General features: G+C 40.8%; 1 protein-coding gene across 1 annotated transcript in view; it reads left to right on the forward strand.

The window, feature by feature from the left end:
• Nucleotides 1-16,023, forward strand: part of sdk2b (sidekick cell adhesion molecule 2b) — a 179,467-nt gene extending 163,444 nt beyond the window's left edge. Inside the window, exons 43-45 of the mRNA XM_041815899.1 lie at nucleotides 4,939-5,068; nucleotides 14,977-15,033; nucleotides 15,528-16,023. Of these exons, the coding sequence (XP_041671833.1) occupies nucleotides 4,939-5,068; nucleotides 14,977-15,033; nucleotides 15,528-15,956 (616 nt within the window). The 3' untranslated portion in view covers nucleotides 15,957-16,023. The remainder of the gene's footprint in view (nucleotides 1-4,938; nucleotides 5,069-14,976; nucleotides 15,034-15,527) is intronic.
• Nucleotides 16,024-25,123: the final 9,100 nt, after the last annotated feature.

Here is a 25,123-nt window from a genome sequence, read left to right on the forward strand (position 1 = left end):
GCAGCAAATACACACAGCAGCCCTTTACACATCGAAACCACATTTGCATTTTTCCAAATAAATTTATTTTGAAAGCGTTTCAAAAATGTTGTGGGTACATTCCAGCCGTTTTCACAAGGGGCGTTGGGATTTAGAGTGGACAAAATGGAAAGCTCCACAGGGAAATCACAAAGCAAGCTGTAATTCAATTTACCTTGATGTGTTATATTAAAGTAGATTAATTCACTTAACTGGAGTGGAGGAGAGAACAATGTAGAGCTATTTATGTAGAGTGTGCTACAGTATGGCTAATCTATATGATATTTCTGTAGAGTCGAGCTCAAGTGCTCACCTGTAATGTAACAATTCCCTAATGATTTTCAGTTGTGACACTACAGTACTCTCTGTAAAGAACGATGAGGTTCAGATAGAGCTAAAGAGCATCCTATTGTAGCAGGTCAAAGGGTTATATAATGCTTTAAGTCTAATAGAGAGGAAACATCCTTTTGACTGACTCCATATTGTCAGTCTCAGTATCCTTTCCCCTTATCTTGTATATTTGAGCTGTTTTCACACATGCCTTCCTGAAAATTTCCACAAAATTTCAGGACAACCTGCCCCTGAAATTATTTGTAACTGTAGAAATATTTTTATTTGATGTTTTTCACACATTTAAAGCCAAATTGTTACCAAATGAGGAGTCCTTTGGGAGTTAATAAACCAGCTCTATGACTGAGCTGAATCAAATGATCCGGGTATTTTAAAAAGATGGGTTTCCTATTGCAATGAGCAAGGCTGGACAGGCATCCAGACCATGCCAAACCATGACATAGTGGTGGAAATGGACCACATACAGGTGTCTGACTCTGCTCCTCCAGGCTTTTAGGCAGGTGTACACTGTGTGAATTTCATCCTATTCAGACAAGTATTTTGAGTCGTACGACTCACTTTGAAGTCGAGCCGACTTTTAGTCTTATCACGCGTCGAGTGTCATGCAGTGTACAACAGCTGAGCTTGACCCAACTACGACCAACCAGCTGCTTGCGACTAGTTGGATGGATTTCTGATATGTTTGATATTTTGGTTGTCAGCAGGTCCTACTCCCAAGATGAGAGCAAAGCTGCGAGCAGAATCCTCAACTTTGGTGCATTTTTCCTTTATAAAATGTCAAGACAACTTCTTAAGGCATCGTCAAAACAGCAGAAATGACTTTCTAATGTCTCTCCCCCTCATAATAAAGGAAATAGATGAGCAGGTAATATGCCTACCTGCAAACCTCGAGCTGACAGATGGCAGTACCCAGAAGAGGTCTGATTCACTTGTTCAGCTTATAAATTTACTGCACTATGCAAAGGGAAAGTTATATACCAAAATTATCCAGATGTGTTGCTGTCTGGGCCCAAGCTCCTCCAAGATGGACTGATCTAAAGTGGAGACGTGTCTGATGAGTCTACATTTAAAAAAGTTTCTGGCATTAATGGCCTTTGAGTTCTCTAGGCCAGTGAAGGAGAGGACCATTTAGATTGATATGAATGTTCATCAAGATGCATTTGTAACATATCTAAAGATTTCATCATGCAGAGGAACCTAACAGCTGCAGGCTCAGGATATTTGAGAGGCAGGGGTTAAAATTATAAACAGCCCGTTGTATGCTGTGGGACACTAGACCACAAGTTAAGATGGCATTTTGTCACATTTTGCCCTCTAAGAACGCACCATAGAGGGTCTTTTTTTCAAATTGTTATGTCTAAGAAAGCACCAAAGATGACATTTTGTCACATTTTCCCTTTTTAGATGACACCAAAGAGGGCTATTTGGCATATTTTGCCCATTAAGAGGGCTTCAAAGACAGTTATTTGGCATATTTTGCCCATTTAGAGGGCCCCACAGAGCCAGTTTGTCAGATTTTGCCAATATAGAAGGAATAAATGTGGGCATTTTGTACATTTTTCTCACTCTGAGTTCACCAAAGAGGGTATTTTATCAGTTTATCTTCCTAAGAGGCATCCAAGAGAGCAGTGTATTCTGTTTTTACTCCTTTTTACACAATGTCCCAACTTTTTCGGAATTGGTGTAGTAGTTCAGTTAAGGTATTTTACATTCATTGAGTTTCCTCTTGGGCTCACGGTGTCTACCCTAAATTTGGAGTTTAAATAGTTCCTCTGAACTGCAGCCTGGAAGCCAGGATCCTTTAAAGTCTTTCAATGCAAACACAGGATAATAGACTTGGTCCTTTAACCTTTCTCAGATCTATGAAAAAGTTCTGCCGACACACAAGTTATGAATAATTACTAGCCCAGTAAATGAACTTCTTGACATAAAAAAGATTGATTCATGTGGATTTTTTTCTTGGACTTTAGTCAAACTCAGAATACATATCTACAAAGTGTTAATTACAGTCTTGAATGCTGATCTGCACTTATTCCCTAAAGGACCCTTGAGCGTAACCTTTACCGACCTGCATTCCTCAGCAGTCCTTGCAGCGAGGCCTCCTTACAACGAAGCCAAACAAAAAGCTGCAGCCAATGTGAAGAAATGCTATTGAGAGCCCACTGGGGCATTATGATAAACTGCCTGTTTAAAAACATTGAGAAAACTCAGCCCACTTTCACCTCTCCTCCTTGACTCTCATCCACCGTCGAGTGAGGCGTAAATTATTTATCAGCGCTCTCACTTGGATAGAGAAGGGTGCACTTAATCCTCTCGCAGCATAAAGAAAATCAGTCAGCAGTAGGTCGGGTAAGAAATGAGAACCACGGGGTGAAATCAAATCTGCCCCCGGTCTTTACTCATTATCAGGCGCTCCTCTCGCTACAGTCGCCTGTGGGGACTCATTAACATGTCTGAAGTATTCGAGAGCTTTGTCACTCAAGAGTGTTTAAAACCATGTTAATCTACACTGAATTACTTCACCAGGACCTCCCAAGACCCCAAACCAGCATGTCAGGAGGTTTCACACTAGGGACTAAACAAAACCACACAGGAATGATGTGGGTAATCCTTACTTATTTATTCAAACAGTCGTAAAACATTGAATTTATTTTGGATGAGCAGTAAACAAGGAACCAATTTGGATGTTGTTTTTCTTACATCAGACTTCGTTTCAGATATTTGTAATTTCAAGCATCTGTTAGCGATTTTAGCTTCTTATTGATCTAGGTGTCTCCTTAGTCCCTGTAGCCTACCTGTTTCTCTTTGCATATCTTGCCCATATCTTGCCCTGTAAATTGTTTGTTTGCTTTTTTTAATAACAAGTATCATCCTGCTCTCTTGTAATGGTCGAAAAAAAACCAGTCACGAATATTTTCCATTTAGAATGCAGGACTCTGTTCAAGCTACTCACAAAGCATTCTGGGATCCCTTGCAGTTTCATTGAGGCAGGCCACTTTAAGCAGCTTTTCTCCCTCATGATGTGAAATTTATCCATTAAACCAAAACAGAACTATACTGCTCCATCAATACACCTCAGACTGGTTGTGTGTGTCCACCCTGACTTATTCTGTATGAACAATTTATTTAGACATATTTTGCCAGTGACATATTCTACCAATGTGGACCTGTGCAGTACTGTGCAGAACTTTCAGGCATGCTTGGGCCAAGATTGAGGCTGAAGTAAGACATAGGTATAGCGAGTAAGCCACCTGAGGGCACCATCAGGAATGAAGGAAGGTTGGCGCAACCCTGGTTGTGCTCTGGATGTCCTTGCACATTATCAGGGGCATGGGAACATAATCTGTTTATAAACAGAAAAGTCCACACCTTAAGGGTGGAGTAAGGGGTGGATGTGGTGAGTAAGCATGGCCTAGGGTACATTCTGGATGGTAGTAGTCCCAAGGGCCCAAAAACTGCCTGTGGTCTCTGGGTTTTTTGCAAGGAGGGAAAAGGCAGAGACAAAAAAGATGATGTTGAGCTTGACCTTGGCTGCTAAGTGACACGTGCATGTTGACTTGTCAACGTGATGAGTCCTTAGCAATCTACATTCATGCAAAACTGATGCACATGACTGTATATCTAAGCAATATGGCTCCCAATTTATCATTTTTCAGACTAATTTGGTCAGGATAAATGTGCAGCTTGATGTAGAAATAGGTGAGCATTTATTCTCAAGATGCTGGGAGTCTAAAAACCCTGACTTTTTAACATGCACACCAAAATGTAAATCACGCCATGACGCAGGTGTTGTACAGATGCCACCCACCCAGTCTGAAGCAGTCGTTATGGGGTGCTTTTTTTTTCATAGTCCTACATTCAAAACAAGGAGTACATTTTGGCCAAAATGGGGGAAAAGGGGAAAGCTTTATGGGGCCCAGCCACATGGAGGGCCCATGGAGGCGGCAAAAGTCCTTGTAAAGTTAGGTTTGACAACATGTATAATAACTGTTCCCATCATAGCGACAAAAATATAGCTTCAGACAAATGTAGACACTTTTAAAAGGAAGCTTCCTTTTCTTGAAAAATAGTGTGTTTTGTGGTAATATTGACAATGTCGATGGGTCTACTGAACAAAAACATTTGGCTAGTAAAGTCAGACGCCATATGCAGCAAACTGCAGCAACTTTCTGGGGAACTTTTAGACCCAAGGAGATCAAAACGGAGGTAAATGCTAGGAGTCTAGCACAGCACAAGTGCTTTTGAACTTGCACATGTTGATAAGAATTAATGGCATCTTGGGAGGGCTCATTTCCTGGGCTTTCATGGGCCTGGCCAAATCTATGGGCAGCCCTGCTTAAGGTACCCAACTGGTTTGTTACAAATCTCTCCTTTCATCTACATCTCATTTCCTGCCCTGTAAAAAATAAATAAATAAAAGGCCCAACTTGTTATTCTCTGGAATTGTATTCATAGCACGTTTAAAATGCTTATCATAAGTGTCCAGAATATTTCATACAGGTCCACAAAATCTTTGGTTATAGATTCTTACTCTGTGAATTATTCTGACAGTCTATCTTTATCTTCCAGATCTCCTCCTAGGCCCAGTCCAGGCAGTCTTCACTATTCGGATGAGGATGTCAGCACAAAATACAACGACCTGATCCCTGCAGAGAGCAGCAGCTTGACTGAAAAACCTTCTGAAATCTCAGACTCACAGGTGCAGTAGATACTTTTTGATACCGTGTGAAAAACGTTCATTCTTGCTCTGCGTAAAGTGTGCATCTGTTTTATTTGTCGCACTCTATGTTTGTACTCATCCCCTGTTTGTGTGCCCACCCTCATCTTGAATTCCTCAGGAATTCAGCTCTGCATTGTCGCCTTTGTGGTGTTTCAATTCATCCTGTCCACGTGGTGTCCCTTTTTCTTTGTTGCACACCTGAATGCTCTGAGCCTGCGGGGGTTATTGAGACAGAGCTACAGTAATACACATGGAGAGATGAGAGATTAATGACTCTGCTCAGCGGCTGCAAAGCAGATTTAGACCAAGCGGTGACCTGTGGAGAATGTCGTTCTGGAAACATCCACCTGTGATCCAGGCCACCGCACTCCGCCACAGCACTCGTTATGTAAGACAGCGTGGGCAGACGCTCTCTGCAAAATGGATTTTAGTGAGAGATACGTTTTGGAAGTTCCTGCCAGGAAGTCTATGAAACTTTCCTTCTGAGTTTTCAGTTAGGCAAGTCAAAATCATCTCAGAGGAGATCTGGAATACTTTATTAGTCTGCATCATTAGCACTTTTAGAAGTGGAAACCCACAGTTTGAAGTCTCTTGAATTTTTAAAGCCTTCTAAGCAGACGCCATATCGGATCAAGAACAGTTTCTGGACTCTTGGCGTTAGCTAAACCAACAGCTCAGGGTTTAATCTATAAGCTCTGACCTCATCCAATACACCATTGAACAGTCTTTTTCAGTCTTCTCTGGTTTCCTTTCCTCTTTTTCTCTCTATCCTTTATCTAAAGCATCCCCCCTCTCTTAAAAACATATATGCTGTTTCTGTTTTTGTTTATGCTGCCTCCTCTCTTGGTTCTTTGCGGTTTTGGTTGAACTAGCTTGCTCGGTCTGGTTTTGATCCTTGTCAGATGAAAGCACCAGTTGGGGGGGAAGTGGTCTTGAACTCAGTTTCTTTCAAGGCAAGGCCTTCAGTGCTCTCTTTCATCTAGGAATGTTCTACTCTAGGCAATTCCCAAATTATCTTGGAACATCTCTCAACCTGGTACGTCCCTAGTGTGAATTCCTCAGCCAGAAATCTCTCTCCACCTGGCCTTATCTGGACCCGAGTCCTACTTCCAGATCAAATGAAAATCTCCCCACAATGAATCACTATGGACAGGAGCTGTCGCAGCACGATAACATCCCTCGAATGAATCATTTCGTCATTTCATCGCCCCTCTGACATATCTACTGCTGGCACTTGTGTGTTGTCAAACACGGCCCTAATGCAGTAATTTCGCCGTCAGAATTAGAGAGTGACGCCCTCCTGCTGCCGTGCTGCGCATTAACAGAGCCGATGTCGGCTTTGATGGGCTGAAACGCACAAGGCCTTGACTGTTACCCTCGGGCTCCTCTGCCATGCCACCGAATCAGCACCCAGTGGTGCTTCGGAGACACCCAGGAATGCTCTTTGAAGTTTTATTGAGCGGATAACTCTCAGCTATCAGTATGACATTGTGCTGTCTGTCCTCTTTAATCCGCCGGGCCTCCACCGGCAGGTATAAGTTCACTATTGTACTCCTGCTCAAGAGCGGATTTGGAGGAGGCAAGCATTGACTTGGCAAGGCAACAAGGCCACCATTACTGCTCTGCTCCCCTGCAGATACTCCCTTATTGACTGCTTTTCCTTTACAGTATAGGCTTTCTTTTCTTTCCAAGGTTGTCAGTGTGGCACTGACTTTGTGTGTCATTAAAGGCCGAAACCAGTCGAAGACAGATGATCTCATCTCTGAGTCAGAGATGGATTGTAGATCTCGCTCTTTCTCTCCTGTAGAGCGGCATTCCTGGGGAGAGAGAAATGAAACTGTCCGCTTTCTCTCTGTCTAACTTTCTCCACCTTCTCTTCCTTGTTTCTATCACTTTTTTGGCTCAACTGAGAACACTGTAATGTTTGCACCGTCTCTAATGGCAACATACTACTCATTAACCCAGTCTGAAGAATGATTCATGACACAGATTTAAGGGAAAACATGACCACAAATAAACTATATTTTCAACAATTTTATGGCATCTAGAGGGACAGAAATGATTGGCAAAAGGAGGATTCTGTCATGGAAGCTAGCCTCACATAGTCCCTAAAACTGCAGACGAGTGGTAAATGAAAGCAAAATAATAATCAATAGGGACGCACAATGACAACACATGCTTCCAAACATTCTCCTTTAAGTCAGTTCATCATTCTAGGACGGCACTAATACCCGAAAATATCGCAAATCCCTTGATTATGGTTGTTTTGAACAAGCAACGTACATTATCCCTAAAGAGGGGGGATTGAAGCAGCTAAAGAGGTCTATATCCCTACTTTGATGATGACAAAATACAACAAAGCAGGAGTTTAACTTTGCTTCCAAAAATGTTGTCTATTTGCTGCTTTACCTCGACTCTAATACTGTTTTCTCTGACATAAAAATGCTAAAAATGTGTGCAAACTGAATGCCTCTGGACTCTCTAATCCCTCTCCCCCGGTTCCTCGTGTACTGTTATTGTCATTGTGCCTGAGGACCCCCGCTGTGTGCGCTTCATCAATGAGAGTGACATAGACAATCCCCCCGTTCTTCCCCCTCCTCTTTGCAATAATCCATAACTAGAGGACAAAGGACTGACCCACTCTGTGGTATTGGGTATGCATTCATTTTGGGAGGGGGGTAGGGGAAATGCCTGCTATGAGATTGTTGCTTGTGTCTCAGTGCAGGTTGCATAAACAATAAGGAGCTTAACATTTATTTTATGTGACTATTAAGATGATGTTTGAAACAAAAGTTTCAGCTTGAATATGAAAGAACGGACAGGTTTAGAGCCTGGCAAAAAAGGCATAAAACGCCCCCAAAAATAGGGGACATATTTTACCCTTTAGAGATAAGTTTATATTGGTCTCAGAGGTCCCAAAACATGCCTGTGAAGTTTGTTGCAGTGTTAATTTTGGCAACTATTTTTAATGATAGTCTCAGTCTTAGTCTTCAGATGAAATGTATTGTAGTTTTAGTCTCATTTTAGCCATTTCTACCCTTCTTAGTTTTAGTCTTAGTCGGCGAAAACTAAAATAAATGTAGTCTAGTTTTAGTCCATTAAAAGTCTTCACATTTTAGTTTTACTTTTAGTCCAAGCATTTATTTTCTTGCCTAAATCTGGTACCAAATCATGGTGGTGTGTTCTATGCACTCTTCTAAACCTGAGGTCCCTGCTTTCTGAAGCTGTGAGGCAGAATTGCTATAGATGCATTATATTTTAACAGATTCAAACACAGTGGAGAAATATCATGGATTTTGAATGTCTGATGAAAACTACATTACATTTTGGTCTAGTTTTAGTTATGTTGACAAAAACTAAACTTACTTTTAGTCAGTTTTAGTCATCACAGATCTATTTTGTTAGTCTTAGTCTAGTTTTTGTCACGGAAAAAAAAGGCTGTCGATGAACATTTTCAGTCATAGTTTTAGTTGACGAAATTAACACTGGTTTGTTGCTGAAAAAACACTCCAGTATTGGATTTTGCATGTCCAAAAACCCCTCTGTTTCAGCCCTTTTCAGAACGAGCTGTTTCGTTGTCTGTGCCTTTAAATGTTAATGAGCTGTCTGACTCCGCCCCCTGACCCAGCCCCTCTCAAGATATGTGGTCTAGTGGATGTGGAAGAAAGTTCCACCCTCCTCTCCTGATCCTCCTTTCAGCTGCCAGATGAGAGGAAGATCAGGAGAGGAGGCGGAACTCTCTTCCAAACTGGGAGGGCCAACTGAACCTGGGGACGGGGCTAACTCCCCACATGACATCATGGGGGGGAAATCCGAGATCTGCTTGTTTCAGAACACATTTTCTGAAAGGTGGAGAAAGAGAGAAGGGGAGGGAATGGATTTTTCTGGTACTTGAGGGGCACATATTTTTGTTAGAAAAGCCTGAAAAAGTGATTTTTGCATAATATGTCCCCTTTAAAGTAAATTTATCCTCAGTTTTACTTTTTCTTGTTATTCCTTGTTGTTAAACGATTCATTCGTTTATGGTAATTGAAGAGGTAGTGGAGGTTAAAAAAGTATTATTTTCCTCTGTTATAACATCTTTTTTCTAAATAGAGATACAACATTATGACAACATTTTTTCTTCCTACCCTGAGCATGAGGTCGAAGAAGTAGATTGCAGCTGTGTAAATGTGGCTAATTATTCCGTCTCCCGCCCATGTGCAAACAGCAGCAACTTTATTATCCTGAAGTTAAACAAAACTCCTGTCGAGAGGTTTGGCCAGTTAATTGCATAGATTTCTTAATCTCTTTCTCTGCCTAATTGAACATCATAATGATGAAATAATGTTTAATAATTGTCACTGGCAGCCTGCTATGTGTCTGTCTTACGCGTATCCTAGCATAAATGAGATGCTGGTTCCCTTGGGGCTGAGGTGCAATGCTGCATTTCATGCCCAAAGTCTGCTTCTTTCACAGCATTCAGCTCCAGTAATTATCTCGTAATGAGCTCATGTAAAGAGCAGTTTCACAGGCTGTGCTGCCCCCGAGGAAAACTGTCGAGCACGACCAGTGTGGGCTCCTCGTTTGGACCTGTGAGTTATATCTGTTAATGGCATGTGATGAACTCAAATCAAAGGAGGACTGATTAGAGGATGTTACAGCTGCCATCAACTCAGGATTTTCTAAGTCAACAACTTTTCATCAGTTTAAGCCAGTAGTTGACCAAAAGACCACAAACCTGCAACCCCAGTTTCAAAAAAGTTGGGACAGAATGGAATGATTCCCACCTCCCATAAATCCATGCTTTATACACGATAAAACATAAACAACATATCAGATGTAGAAACTGAGACATTTTACAATTTATTGAAAAACATCAGCTCATTTTGAATTTCATGGTAGCATCACGTCTCAAAATAGCAAGGGCAGGGCCATGTTTACCACTGTGTAGCATCCCCTTTACTTTTAATAGCAGTTTGTAAACATCTGGAAAGTGAGGAGACTAGTTGCTGGAGTTTTGGGAGAGATATGTTGTCTCATTCTTATCTGATGTAGGATTCAAGCTACTAAACAGTCCTGGGTCTTCTTTGCCAGATTTTTAGCAGGCTGGTTCAGCACCCAGACTCTTCAATTGTGAAGCCATGTTGTTATGGATTTGGTATGTAATTTAGCCTTGTCTTGTGGAAATATGCAAGGCCTTCCCTGAGTGAAATGATGTCTGAATGGGAGGATATGTTGCCCTAAAAAGCTCTGTATACATTTCAGCATTGATAGCGTCTATACAGATGTTTAAGCTGCCCACGCCATGGGCACTTGTACAACCCAATACCATAAGAGATGCAGGCTTTTGAAATGTGCACTGATTACTAGATGGGTAGTCCCTCTTTGCTTTGTGTGCAGGACATGGCGTCCATAGTTAAAAAAAAAAACAAAAGAACTTTTACAGTTTGATTAATCTGACTACAGAACAGTTTTCCATCTTACCTCAATCCATCTTACATTAGCCAGGGTTTTTCCTGCTTATAAAATTACGAGGCAGCCAGCTCCAGCATTTTGCATGCTGCTCCAAGATCGCAAAGCTCTGATGTCATGAAAACAAGCAAGCAACAGTGCACTTGGAGTTGCTGCCAAAACTGCCAACTACTGCAGAATGCATCATACAAACAGTGCAGACCAACGCCCAACTCTGTGAGCTGAGACACACAAACAAGAGGAGAGTTTTAAGTTTTTAAGGATAAACAGAGCTTTCTTTATACTTGTTCTCTCCACTTAATGCTGTAAGATCGGCATATGAAAAAGCACTGCTCCTATATGTGCACGCACATATGTCTCAGTTTGAACATCTTAAATGTTGTTTATGTTCTGTTGCGAGTAAAGTGAGATGTGCAAATCATTTCATTCTGTTTTTTCATCTTACGCAGTGTCCCAAATTTTGTTTTTCTGCATCTGTCCAGCCAATTAAAGGTGGCTCTTTTTATCTACATACCTTTGGTGGATTATTAGAGGGCAACCCCAGAGTCAGAACATCTGTTGCACACTCCTCAGCCAGGCAGAGTTGGATGGTGTCAACACTTGATCTGCGCTGCCTCTTCCCCACCGCCACAAACACAACCAGAGTGCTGTTTCATCTATTGGTGCAGTGCTAATGCCTTTAGAGTGAGGTAATGCTGCTTGAAGTGGCTCAGTATGTCTTGTTGGTCGGCTGTGAGTGGATCTTGTTATTGTGTTGCTAAAGACACTGGCATGATGGGAATGCTTTTCAGCACTGGTCAGCCTTAAGTGTTTACAGCTATGGGGACAATATTAGTAAAGGACAACAAACACTCACACAGTCAGTGATGCATCCAACACTCCTACGTTCCATATGGCGAGGAAGAACAATACAGAAGTAAGCAAGAAAGGAAGTGTGATCACTTTCTGAATGTTGAGCCAAACCTCGCTGGGCAGTTTGTCTGCCTTTGATTCATTTGTGGAAAAATGAGAGTATAGAGGAGGGGGTTCAACTTCCTTTGTTTAGAATCAAACAGAAACAAAAAAGCTGGATCGTATTCCTATAATTCAACACAAGCATTGTTCTGTTTTTTAATCTGTGCTGACAGCTGAAAGGAAGGCTTTTATATACAAGGTTGGCATCGCTGACATAAAGCATGTAAGTCTGAGGGAAATCTGAGCCATATGTATCACATATGTGCTGTGCTCTGGCGTGTGTCCTTGGAGTGTGTGCCTGCAGCCATGTTTCTGTATAAGATGATGAAGTATGATTGTATGACACAGAGGCAGACATAATAATCAGCATCATCTCTGCACTGAACAGAACAGGCCTTTGTTTCTCTGCTCTCCTATAGCGACTACTACTCCAATCGGCCTCTCTTATTATCCGATGACCAATCTGGCAGAGTCTGCTGTGCATTAGCTCATTGCATCCAGGTGATTAATCACAGACTAGCTGTGCAATACGCTTTTGATTTCATAGCAATTACCTCAGGATGAGCAATCCCCCCTGCTTTCAGTTTGACATGGGAATGTGCCATGACATGAAGACAATAGTGTTTCAAGCTTAGCCTGCAGCAAAGTGGGGGCAAGAATGTGATCAGGATTATTCCTTCCTTTATGGATGGCTGGAGTGGACTTCAGGCAGGCTAACCCATGAAAGCTAAAAATAATGGAACATCTGAAGTCACACTTTCCATGTTTGCTACATTACATAACTGTGCAGAGAAGGAAAAAGCTTTCATAGCTGAATGTTTGTGATTTTCAAGTAAAAGGGGAGATTTTAGCTTGTTGAATGCAGGTTTTACTGCTTCTTGTCTTTTTAAACACTTGGTTTGAAGTGCAGAAGCAACGTCATGACATCTGGTTGGGAAAATGTGACTAATACTTTTGACTGCAATGACGTTAAAGACCGAAACACTCAAATTGGTTCATTGACTGATACCGGAATTCATGGAAGCCCTATGATGACTCTGTTACATTTTATTTTACTCAAGTTTTGCATCTTAATGAGTATATTTTAGATGTTTTCTTGAGGTAATCCTGATAATGTCAAGGGATGGCAATGCTGGTTGAAATGTATGGAAGCCCTATGAGGACATGCATCCATACATTTGATTTCACTCCAGTTTCCCTCAAAAATAAGTTAATTCCAGTGTATTTCACAAGATCTTGCAAAAATAAGGCAAGGGAAGTAGTTGTATAGACTACCATTTATACACAAAGCAATTCAAAGTCCTTCAGAGAGATAGAGAACAAATAACATTAAGAGCAGTGATGTAACTGAGCGTATATGCACTTCTAAATCCCCTTTGTAGTGTGCTGCATTTTTCCCAGGATGATGAAGGCCTGTCATTGGCTAGTAGCTTACTCCTTAATGCCTTCTTTAGTTAGTTGGCCATGAAATAAGAGGATCCACTTCTGCAGGCACCACTACACCACTGATAAAGCGTGCTTAAAGACATTCTGTGTTCCTTATATCGTTATTGTACTCTGAAGACTCTGACCATAGCTGTACCCTCCTAATGCACACAGATCCGCCTTTTGGTCTTTAATAATCTAAAGTGATATTGTTTTTATAATCCTTGGGCATCATTTTAGCTCTGCTGGTAGAGAAGGCACCCGCATACAGAGGCTAGAGTCCTCAGTGCACTGGTCGTTGGATCGGATCCACATGTCAACACTGTTTATTGCATTTTTTCCTCGCACTTTCTTCCCATATTCCCTGTCTCTTTTTAGCTGACCTTTCAAAATCAAGCCAAAAAGCTTAAAAAGTACGTTTAAAAGAAAAAAAAAACATCACTAGAGACCACCTTCTGAGGATCTAGGCTGACAGTTTGCTCATTATGTGTTGGACACAGCCCTAAGCTGCCCAAGAAACCCCGAAAGAGGGGAGAGTTTTATGGGGCCCAGGCAGACTGGGGGGCCCATGGAGGTCAGCAAAACCCCGGTCCATTTTAACGTTAAGCTGTGATAACCATACTTTATCTTTAACCTTAATAATAACCACTCTTATCAAAGTAACAAGAAAGGGTTAAATGTGGCAAAAAGAAGTGGAAAAAACAGGCAACAAGTAGGGAAAACAGTGGCAAAAATAGATGAAAAGCAGCACGTTTGCATTAAAGGGTCAATACAAGAGCAAAACATAGCAAAAACTGGAAAAAATGGGCGACAAGTGATTTAAATGGTGGGGAAATTGGGGGAAAAAGTGGCAAGGTAAGCAAAAAAGGCCACAAAATCAACAAAATTGGTTTAAAAGCTTTTTTAAAACAGGGGAAAAGTGGCTAAATCAGTTTAAACTTTCAAAAAGGGTTGGCAAAAGTGTGGAAAGTTAGTGAAAAAAGTGAAAAGTGTATAAAAAGAGTCATAAAAGTAGGCAAAAAAAATAATAATAATAATAAGTTTTAAGTGGCCAAAATGTAGCAGAAATGAGTAAAAATTGGATAAAATGGGCGAAGAGGGGCAGAATGGGCGAAAGCATCAAAAAGTTGCAAAAACATTACAAAATGGTAAAGAAGTGGCAAAAAGTGACAAAATGGGCAAAAGTATCAAAAAGTGGCAAAAATTGTTATAAAAGTGGCAAAATAGGGCAAAGAACTACAAAATGGGTTAAAAGTTGCCGAAGAAGTGGCAAAAACTGGTGACAAGTGGGAAATAAGTGGCAAACTTTGTGGAAAAAATGGCAATATGGGTTAAAAGTAGCAAAACTGGAGTTAGTGGCAAAGAAACGGCTGACAAGTGGCATTAAAGTGGCAAAAGGTAGTAAAAATTGGCAAAAAGGGGCAATTGGTTATCAAAGTCGCAAATTAGGGCAAACAGTGGCAAAAATGGGCATCAAGTGGCAAAAAAAGTGAAAAAAAGGACAAAAAACCACCAAAGGTTGAAAAATGGGCTAAAAGAACAGGTTAAAAGTGTCTAAAATTGGCAAAAGTAGCAAAAATATGTGAAAATTGCCCAAAAAAAGTGTCCAAAAGGGGCAAAATTGGATTAAAGTGGCCAAAAGAAGTGGCAAGAATGGGTTGAAAGAGGCAGGGGGAACAGGCAAGAATAATTGGAAAAATGATGAAACAGGTTGAAAAGTAGAGCAAATAAATAATGTCAAAATTTGAACCCAGTAATAGCTTGACACACTTCAGGTAATGAGGTAGCTGTTAGCCAGGACGCTAGCACCAATGCTACTGCTCCAACACACATACATTGACAGCATCAACAAATCACAGTTGGGGAGGGCCCAATTCCCCCAGGAACCCAGCCGATTCCCCGGGCAGGCCTGTCTCCCACTGTTCACAGAGACTGTCTCAAAGGAAAGATATATATGTTCAGCATCTGTCTGTTATTCCCCCCATCATGACTGGCCCATTTGTTTCATTCTGTAATGGTGATGCTCTGTAAACCCATTGTTTTGTCACCCATAGGAGGCGCTGGTGTTTTCATATGGGACAGGTGGCCTACATACACTTCCACTGCATTTGGTGAGGTTCCTGTGGCTGCCTGCTTTCAATGTTTATAGCCTTATAGGTGACTGGATCCTTAAGCTAGCTCAACCCCCATTCAGTCCTCTCCCTGTTGAAGGATTTTTATGGTAAACACCACATCAGCCCTTCCTGAAGATCCTGAATATGTAGTCTGATCCAGTGACTGACAGTCCTGGCCTTTGCCCTTTTGTGTTGATGGTTTACAATGCACGCTTCATCAACAGCTCATCCTTCCGTTATCATGCTTCCACCATTTTCGACCATATTTGGTGTCTCTGTGTTCCTGTGCTGTGTTGTAAATGTTAAAGTGTGCATGTGTGTATTGTTCAGACAGGGGTGATTGTAAATTGATGATTTCTCTCAGAATAATTCAATAACGTCATGATCATTTGCATTTATAGCCTCCGCATTTCTAACTGCCCCACATGGAAACATTGCAGAAGCTTTAATGTGGACTCCATGAGTAAATTCTTCATTTCTTTATCTCACAGGGCAGCGACAGCGAGTACGAAGTGGACCCCAACCGCCAGAAGACCCACTCCTTCGTCAACCACTACATCAGCGACCCCACCTACTACAACTCCTGGCGTCGGCAGCAGAAAGGCATATCCCGCGCTCAGGCCTACAGCTACACCGAGTCCGAGTCGGGCGACCCGGATCACTCTGTCTGCGCCCCGCCGCCGCTGCCTCCTCTACCGCCGCTGCCGCCTCAGCTCAGTTCCCCAAGCCCCCAGCCTCAGCAAGCCCAGGGCCAGCCCCAAGGCCAGGGCAGCCTCTTTAGGCCCAAAGGTAGCCGGACTCCCACCCCTTCCCAGCAGAGCTCCAACCCCCCCAGCCAGCACAGCACCCTGTACAGGCCACCCAGCAGCCTAGCACCCGGCTCACGGGCTCCAATCGCTGGATTTTCCTCTTTTGTGTGAGAAAAAGGACAATGGAATTTCTGGAAATATCTACCCATCTTGTGTTGATGGAGAACATAGCGACACATTCAACCAATCAAATCTTTTATGCCTTTTTTTTTTTTCTTTTTTAAGTTTCATTACTTTTCTTTCCACTTTTTTACATTTTTCTTGTGTTGAACGATGAGACTCTCTGGAGGAATTTTCATTGTTAAATGTGTGAAAGTGTGCAGATTTTTCTTTCACGACATGATAAATTACTCTTGACACATATTTTTATTTTTTGCTCTTTTAGCTATTTGCATGACTTTTTTTCTCCTCCATTTTTTTGTTACGCCTCTTTGAACAAACGATACCGTCTGATTCTGTAAAAAGTCACAAGAATCTTTGAAAGAAACACTCACATATAAATATATATACATACATATATATATGAATATAAAGTAGATGTACCTAGAGGACAAAATCAAGCCAATGCAGATGCATTGATGGAGACTGAATGAAGAATATGATGGAGCCATATTGTTGACGTAAAGGACAATGGTATGTTGGAACTGGATGTAAAAAGAAAGAGATTAAAGAACGCCGTGGATGTGGATTTTATGCCAAATCGAACAAATTTTATCGTGTCAGCCTGGAGTTTAAAAGTGCAAGAATCATGCGTTTCCTCGATGACAGCTCTCCGGCTTATTGCACACACAGAACAGTCAAACAACTTTCGGCCATGGAGGGCCAAACATTGATGACTCTTGTGCCTGAGAGATCCTTGCAGATATATAAAAGGAGTGTATATCTGTTAAGTGTTGAAGTCTTTTTGTGAGTGTGTTACAGTGGATCAAAGATGCCTTGATAGAGAAAACACTTATTTATGATATCCGGCACCAATTGTGACTGGTGCCCTTGACTGTGGCATCGTAATGGCTCGCCTCCCGCTTCAAGAGCCTCCTTTTAATCCTGACGGATGTGGGCTGTGAATAAATTTGCATACACAACCCATATTTTTTCACCCTTTGCTGGCTCACATATACATACACATCATTCTGCATATGTCTACTGAGATGCTTTCAAATCCAGCGTAGCAGTGTCAAAAACTGAAGTAGCCACATGTGGGCACAGCTGCTGGTTCTGCTAAATGGTACCAGTGTGATTTTGATAAGAAATGTTTTTATTTCCTGTTTCCTCCCTCCTGCTAGCCGACACCTCTCTGTTACCGATCACTATCACGGGGCAGCGCTGGGCCTGCGCCAAGAGATGATGTCATTGAGTCCCCCCCCTTCCCTTTTTTTGTGTAATGAACCACTGGGTAATATTCAGGTGTGGCTGTTCTGTCTTGAATGCTAATGCTTGTGCGTGAGTATGTATGCGTGACTCCACTTCTCGTGCATTAAGCTTTACAGATCATTCAGTGTGCGTCTGGTTTATAAAGAGATTGTCCTGCAGCAACTGTAAACTTGCCTGGAGTAATGCCGCAGAGGGCTGGAGCTGTCCCGTCCCCCTGAAAGGCATGCTCACAACGCTATAGTGAAGACAAAGTGGTGTGTTGCTAGTTTCCATAGTTCCCAAAAAAAACAGAAAAAAAAATGTCATCTACTTCTTTTTTTTCTAAATCTCTGTGGGTGATTTCATTGTACGCAACAAATGCTTATCATGCAGAATCTGAATGAATATATGATCACACAACATTTCTGAAATAAATTATTTTTGAATGTTACTGGTGTTGGTGCTCTGTTACTAACCATGGAGGGGCAAATGAAGCTTTCCAGGGTTAAAAAAAACACCTAAACTTTAAATGCTGTTGTGGGCTCAAACCAGCAAATTATACAACTATTTTGACTGCATCTTATTAATATGTCAAGAAACTCATGATTTGCAGTTTTAAATATTTTCTTTATTAGCAGTGAATGATTTGCACTGATTGCTGTTATTTATTTTTGGAGATGTGGCTGAGGTAGGGAGAGAAAAACACAAGAGCAGGCATCAATGACAACAAAGGGCATTGATTAAGCCAGAAGCAGAACAAAGGAGGAGCTGGGGTGGAGGAGGGTTGCAAAGTGGCCAAGAGAATCTGGCTGCAGACTTCTATGATGGGGCGTTTTGGGCTTATCCACTGCACACCTCTACAGTGGGACGGGAACTGACGTGCATTACCCAAGCTAGAACTAGAATGACGTAAGCGGAACAAAGGAGGAGCTAGGGTGGAGGAGGGTTGCAAAAAGTGCCCAAGAGGACCTGGCCGCAGACCTCTATGGTGGGGCGTTTTGGGCTTGCAGATCTCTACAAAGGGACAACCTCAACTTTGAGGTGGAAACTCACATACGTTACCCAAGCCAGAACCAGAATGATGTACTAAATTGCATATATTTTCAGCTTGCCGTTTTTCACAACAGCAGAATTATATGAAAAAAAAATCAAAAAGTTACTTAGGCTGGCCACACACTACAGGATTTTAAGCCTGATTTTAGCCAAGATTTGACTCCCCTAATGATCGTGGGGGCGTATACCGACTGGAGCCTTGCCGCAAACAATTATTTGTCTGAGTAGTCTGCATGTGTGTGGTGTCAACATGATTCAATTAAAAATGACATACCACAAACTAGAGTTTAGGATAGTGAAGACTACATGGCCCTCCAGCATTGGGCATTTAATCTCCATCTCCTCAAATCATAACATCTTTACATAACCTGAAAACCACAGAAAAAACAATGTTGTCACTTTGGAGTCTTTTACAGCACTTGGGACACTATTTAAATCACTTAAAAAATTCCAGTCAAACTTACCTTCAGCATTTGTAGGAACAGGATTTGTTCTTGCCTTCCTGTGCATACAAGGAAAGCCTGAGGCAGGGAGAGAAGCAGCAAAAACCCCAAAACAGAGTGGGCATTAATGACAACAGAATGATATTAAGTCAGAAGCATAATAAAGGAGGAGCTGGGGTGGAGGAGGGTTTCTAAAGGCAAGCTTACAGGGGGAGCAGCAAAGGATAGCCAGGCTAAAGTAGTTTAATTATGGTAGTAAGAATGGGATTAGCCATTAGCATGCTAAGAAGCAAATCAGCTGACCATCAGCTGATGAGGGCTTGCGTGAGATTAATTGATCTCAATTATAAACCAGTGCTTGACTCTGTGGCCTACCATATGCTCAATTTATCATGCTAGTTGAACTAAAACTGGACTTTCAAAATGCCTGTAGGCATGTCAGTCTGACTGTAATCAAGTTATTGATGCTTGGCTAATTTAAAAGAAACTCAACCAGTGATTGCTTTAGCCCTCATTCTAAAAAATCTAGTTTGAAAACATGAATAAGCATTTTCACTGCCTGATTCACAAATTGAAGACTGCTCTTTACTTTATCGGTACAACATACCAAGAGATTTTAGACAATGCTTTGTTTCCATCCTTGTGGCAGCAGTTTAGGCAAGGCCTTTTTCTATTCCAACATGGCGGTGCCCCAGTGCACAAAGCAAGGACTATAAAGACATTGTTTGATGAGTTTCATGCGGGAGAACTTGACTGGCCCACACAGAGCCTTGACCTTAACCCAACCAAGGACTTTTGGGATGAGCTGGAACAAAGATTGCTGGCCAGGCTTTCAACATCAGTGCTGGGCATAAATGAATGGGCATAAATTCCAAGAAGAAGCACTCCAAAATGTTGTGGACAGCCTTCTGAGATGGCTGTTATAGCTGCAAAAAGGGTCCAACTCCATATTAATGTATAGGAATACAATGTCCTTGCAGTCCCTTTTGGTGTAACGGTCAGGCGGCTAAATACCATGTCCTTATGGTGCATGTTTCAGGAACCAATTGGCGATGCAACTGAGACACTGTCCATGTTTTATAGAGTCTATGCCAAAAGGGAAACTTTAAGAGTACATAATTTCAGTAATGCTCTACATTACTGCTATCTGTATCCACATAGGTACAATCAGTGGATGGCTCATTAGTTGATGAAATTTCAACTAACCTCTGTGTTACATGGAGCAGCAATAAATTGGATCAGTGTAGACGCTGTGAAATCCTGTTATCTCCAAATATCCCCTCCTGACTGTTTCATCTTCCTCTGCGCTCCCTGATAATCATAACTCATCAACGTTTGTCCCTCAGTCGACTAAACTGGCTCGGTTGGCCTTTTAAACCCATCTGACCTCTCATAAAGTGCTATACTTACATCTCTTTAAGGCATATGTGAAACACTGAACCATGAAAAAGAGAGCGGACTCCCTCATATTTGTAGGATCTGTTCAGTGTCAGATGGTGTTAGATGCTAATTGGATCAGAGTCAACTTGATCCTGGGCTAACCTACTAAACACATCGGCATGAGAAAAGAGGAGATTAGATGGGATAGGACAGACCAGGGAATTGGAACGAGCACGTCCAGGGCGCTAATCTCTTTTTTGTAAACACATGGGAAATTTCTCTTTGACAAAAGAATCACAGACAGGAGCTATTTTACTCGCTAAAATGTTCATTTCCCCGTGTCTCTCTTTTTCCGGTCTCCCTCAGGAAATGAATGACAGAAAAGAGTGAGCTGGTGGTCCCTGTTAAAAAGGGAGCGCAAAGGTACTAAATAGCCCTGATGAGCTTTGAGAACCCCACAGTCGGAATATTAAAGGATTCAGACAGAAGGTGTAGTTCAAAGGCGTTTGAAACCCTGAATTTAATTGCCTCATTTGTGAGCTTCGCTGAGGGTGGTTGGGGGATTTGAAGGGGATATACTGGCAGTTGGAGAGCGGATACTAATTTGATAGAAGGGATGCTGAATGTCTGTCTAACGTGGCGTTTGGTGGATGCTTAAATATGTTCCTGGCTTAATGTGCATTATGGGAAAGAGCCATTTTAGAAAGTGTCTTCCCCCAAACCAGACTAAATTTAACTTTTCTTAACAAAACTTTCCAAAGTCTTGCTTTAAAAAAGATCGACTTTCTGGGGCAGCTGGATAGTTTGACATAAATTGCTGAAATTGTTCAATGAAGTCATATTTGGTAACAATTATTTTCATCCCTCTTGGTTTGTCAAGTTGACCACAAGCAGTAAAGAGTCCCTCGTGTCCCAATTTCTCAGTGTAGCCTTTCCAGGCAGTATGGGTTATATAACACAGAGCCACACGAGGAAGCAATAATTGAATAAGGGGCCCGCTTCAGGGTAGCGCACCATCAAAGTTTTGTGTTTGCCTCACTCAAGCTCCAAAGGACCCTGCCTGTAAATCTCTGCACCGCTAATTAGAACATTATGAAATTATAACAGACATCATGATATTTACCGGTGGATGATTGAGGCTTTTACAGCCAGGTGGGCGTCAGAGAAACGAAGTTCACACCTGATGACCAGATGACTGTCGTAACCACGCGGGCAAACGCTCATTTTACCACAACCTGAATGTGTTTCAAATGAAAGGTTGTAAATTTGCTTCCTGCGATGGAAATTAAAGGCCATTTTTTATTAATCTGGAAGTTGTCAAAAATAATTGGAGAAAAGGGCAGTGGGTCCGCTGTAATCACCTCCTTTGATAATATGAATTAGTTCAATTATGAATCGCTGAGTGTGGACCTTTAATCATAGTAATGGCTGCTTTGTACCACATTTGTCCAAACGCCACAAATCATGAGCGGAAAGAACATTAATTATTGCAGAGATTTAAGGTCTCTGCTCATACTCACCCAGCGCATTTCTAAAATCCAGTAGGTATTTTCAATAAATATGCCAGAAGCTGATTTTAAGCCACTATGAATATCAATACTCATCCATAATGATACAATTATTTGTATGTTGTGTCATACTTTAGAAGATTAAAGTTGTGATCAAGCAAAATTGAGTTCAATTTTCTTGTCATTTTTGCTTGTAATTGATTAAAATAATAATAAAGTTAATCTCGCGACATTTAAAATACTAGCATTGACTTGTAAATTATAATTTTTTAATATTTTATTGTATCTACAAGGAAAAAGCCAGAGCAGAGAAGGCATCACTGACAACAGAATGACACTGATTAAGTCAGAAGTAGAATAAAGGAGCAGCTGGGGTGGAGGAGGGTTGCAAACAGTGGCTCGCACATACTAGTTTTAGTATGATAGCGTGAGTGTGATAAGCCAATAGCATGATTAGAAGGACAGTCAGCTGATGATGGCTTATGTGAGATCAGCTGATCTTGGTTATATGGCAGTGCTTGACTCTGTGGCCGGCCTGAACTAACCTTATATGCTCTATTTATCATGCTAGTTCAACTAAACTGGAATTTTAAAATTCCCGTGAGCATGATCGTAAAGATTTTGAATTGAATTTCTTGAAGTTGGACTGACAAAAGAGACAAAAAGAAGATAAAGCTGTTACTCGTGCATGCCACATGACTGGCATAGAGGCCTGGAGGGCAAGAAGAGCCTAGGATAGTTGCAGCTACCTTTAAGACGACATCGCACTTTAGCACTTCCCTAATATTCAGTTAGTATTTTCAATAAATATGCATGACGCTAAATGTAAGTCACTATTAATGCTGGTATCTGATGATATTTTTTTTGTGTTGCAGCATTTATTTGGTAAGTGGGGTTGTGATTGTGCAACATTTTGTTTAATAATTATAACTTGCCATACTCTTCAATATTATGACCTAATGTTTTACTCTTATAAATTATCAAATTATAAAATTCTTATAGTAGTGGAGTCCTACAGGATAAAGAGGGAAAGGACCATTCAGATTGTTAAAAATGCAAAGTTTAAAAGTCAAAATCTGTGAAAGTATGTGGGTGTATTAGTGCTCGTGGCATGGGTAACGTACACATCTGTGAATCCACCATTAATACCGAGATGTCCTGGAACAATATAGGCTTTGCAGGGACATCCCCTCTTACTTCAGCAATGCCAAACCACATTCTACATGAGTTACAACAGCATGGCTTCACAGTAAATGAGCATAGGTTCTAGACCTGTCTCCAATTGAAATTTGATGTGTAAAACACTAGAACATAAATCCCGTTGAGCAACTTAAGATGTAAATCAAGCAAAATGAGAAACTATTCCTCTTGCAATACTTCAACAGTTATTGTCTGAAACACCATGTCCAAAATCTGTAGGCTTTAGAAAGTACTGGATGACAGTGACATCACCTTTTTTGGTTAGTGAGGCCATCTCATGAAGCCATGGCAGCCACTATAGTAGAAGTGCTCTCAACCTAATGACATTTAAAAGCAGAGGTGAAGGTGAAATCAGTCTTAAGCCTCCTGATAAACAGCCTGCCACTATTATGCAGTGAAACACACATGGGACACCAGATTTTTCAGTACAGAATTTATGACTTTAAATGTATTTGTTAATAACAAATCAAAACATTTGTAAATATTAACGAATAACAGGATTTTCATCTTTGGTAAATTTTAAGGGTGGATAATTTTTTTTGCAGCATATTGCTGCTGTCGGACTAAAACCTTGTATCCCCACTTTTCTTTTTTTCATAAATCAGTGCTATTGGTCACTCTTTACACCTGTCAGTTGGCTTTTAGCAATTTTTAAAGCACTAAAAAGTGTCAAAAAGATGCTGACTTTGACCATTCAGTGTTAAAGTAATTGAAAGATATGGAATTTTTTCATTCCCTGAAAACTGCTGATTTTGGAGATAGAAGGTTTTTGCTCAATGCCAGTGCTGAAAACTGCCCTTTTTTTGGTTACAGAGAAAAATCAATAATAACTCAAAATACTTAAAAGTATGAACTACAAGCATTTTTTTGCTCATGATAGCTATACAAGGTGTATGCATTCAACTACAGGCATGTATTTTTCAGCTGCACACCAGCATGCAGTCCCAACAGCCATGTTCCCCATTATATAAAACTTATATCCTTCTTTAACCTAAAACAAACAAGTTATGGGATGAGAAAATTAACTTCTCAGTGTTGCCCATAAAAATATTAATTATTCCAGCCCATTATTTAACCAGACTGCAAGCATGTTTATTTAAGCTCTAAAAAATGTCATTTTAACATTTTAACACTTCTGCAGCCAAGTGGATGACTGAACAAAAAAGAAATTTTTTGCACCTCAGGACTGGCTGCTTTTTCAACACCATAGACTGCCACTTGCCAAAGTGCATACTTTTTTAACAAGTTACCAGAATTACTTTCTATTATTCACAGTATGAAATTCTATGCAAGCAACAAATCCCTGCTTGTATATTAGATTGGCAGTAGTTTTAAAGAATAATACAGGAGCTAATTTGTCATACTTACCTGCTCCTAAATGCAATATGACTTAGCCAGTACATAAAGCAAATGTTCTGTTTTACATTAGTATGTGCATTGGTGTAAATTCTATATGTAGTCTGATGACTGCGCCAGCTTGGTGCTAGTTTATTAAATGTACGACTGAGTAAAGGCGGTATCCATGACATGGAGAGGACCTGTGACTGTATGATGGTATTGGTATACAGTCAGGTTAGTATCCAGTACGCAGTGTATACTGTGAGAGTGTGTTGTAAGCAGTAAGTATTTGGTTTTGGACACAGGCTATTTCTGTATGTAACATAATGGCATAAGGTTTTAATATTAGACAGAGACAATATAGCAACACTTTCTAGTTAAACAGTTTCCATTTTTTATCTGCTAACTGAAATTATGGTAACCTTAAACATGAAAAATATTTAAGAAAGCAAACCTGGGGGTTATAATGCAATTCTATAAAGAGACACTGCTCCTGTTTTGTTTTCATTCCTGTGGGGTTCATATAAAGCTAGAGGCAATGGGCAGTTAGTTTACAAAAAGACTGAAAACAAGGAGAAAATGCTTGCTAGCTATGTTGAAACCTGTCAACCATTACCTCAGTACGGGAGCCCATGAGGGAATGCATCCATTTTGTCTTACTCTAATTTTCCATGAAAATAAGAACATTTTTTGTTTTACGAAGGTCTCGATTAGTTTTAACTCTACGGTGAAAACTGTGATCATGATGGCAAAGCTGTCAATATATGTATATTTAATTTAGTAAAATAAACAGTATAAGTTGAAGGCTACTGAGACAGGCCTCAGCTGAGGAAGCACAGGTACAGGTGACACCATTCCTTCAGGCCTTAGATGGAGGCTTTTTTAAATTCCTGAATGCCACCCTTTCACCGTGAGTTTTAAAAAGAAAACCTGCCTGAATATGTTATTACTTTCTGGACTCAAAAGTAGCTTAAGAATTAAGAATATCTATATTTTTGCACTTTGA

Source organism: Cheilinus undulatus, linkage group 20 (assembly GCF_018320785.1).
Source record: "Cheilinus undulatus linkage group 20, ASM1832078v1, whole genome shotgun sequence".
Taxonomy (NCBI): Eukaryota; Metazoa; Chordata; class Actinopteri; order Labriformes; family Labridae; genus Cheilinus; species Cheilinus undulatus.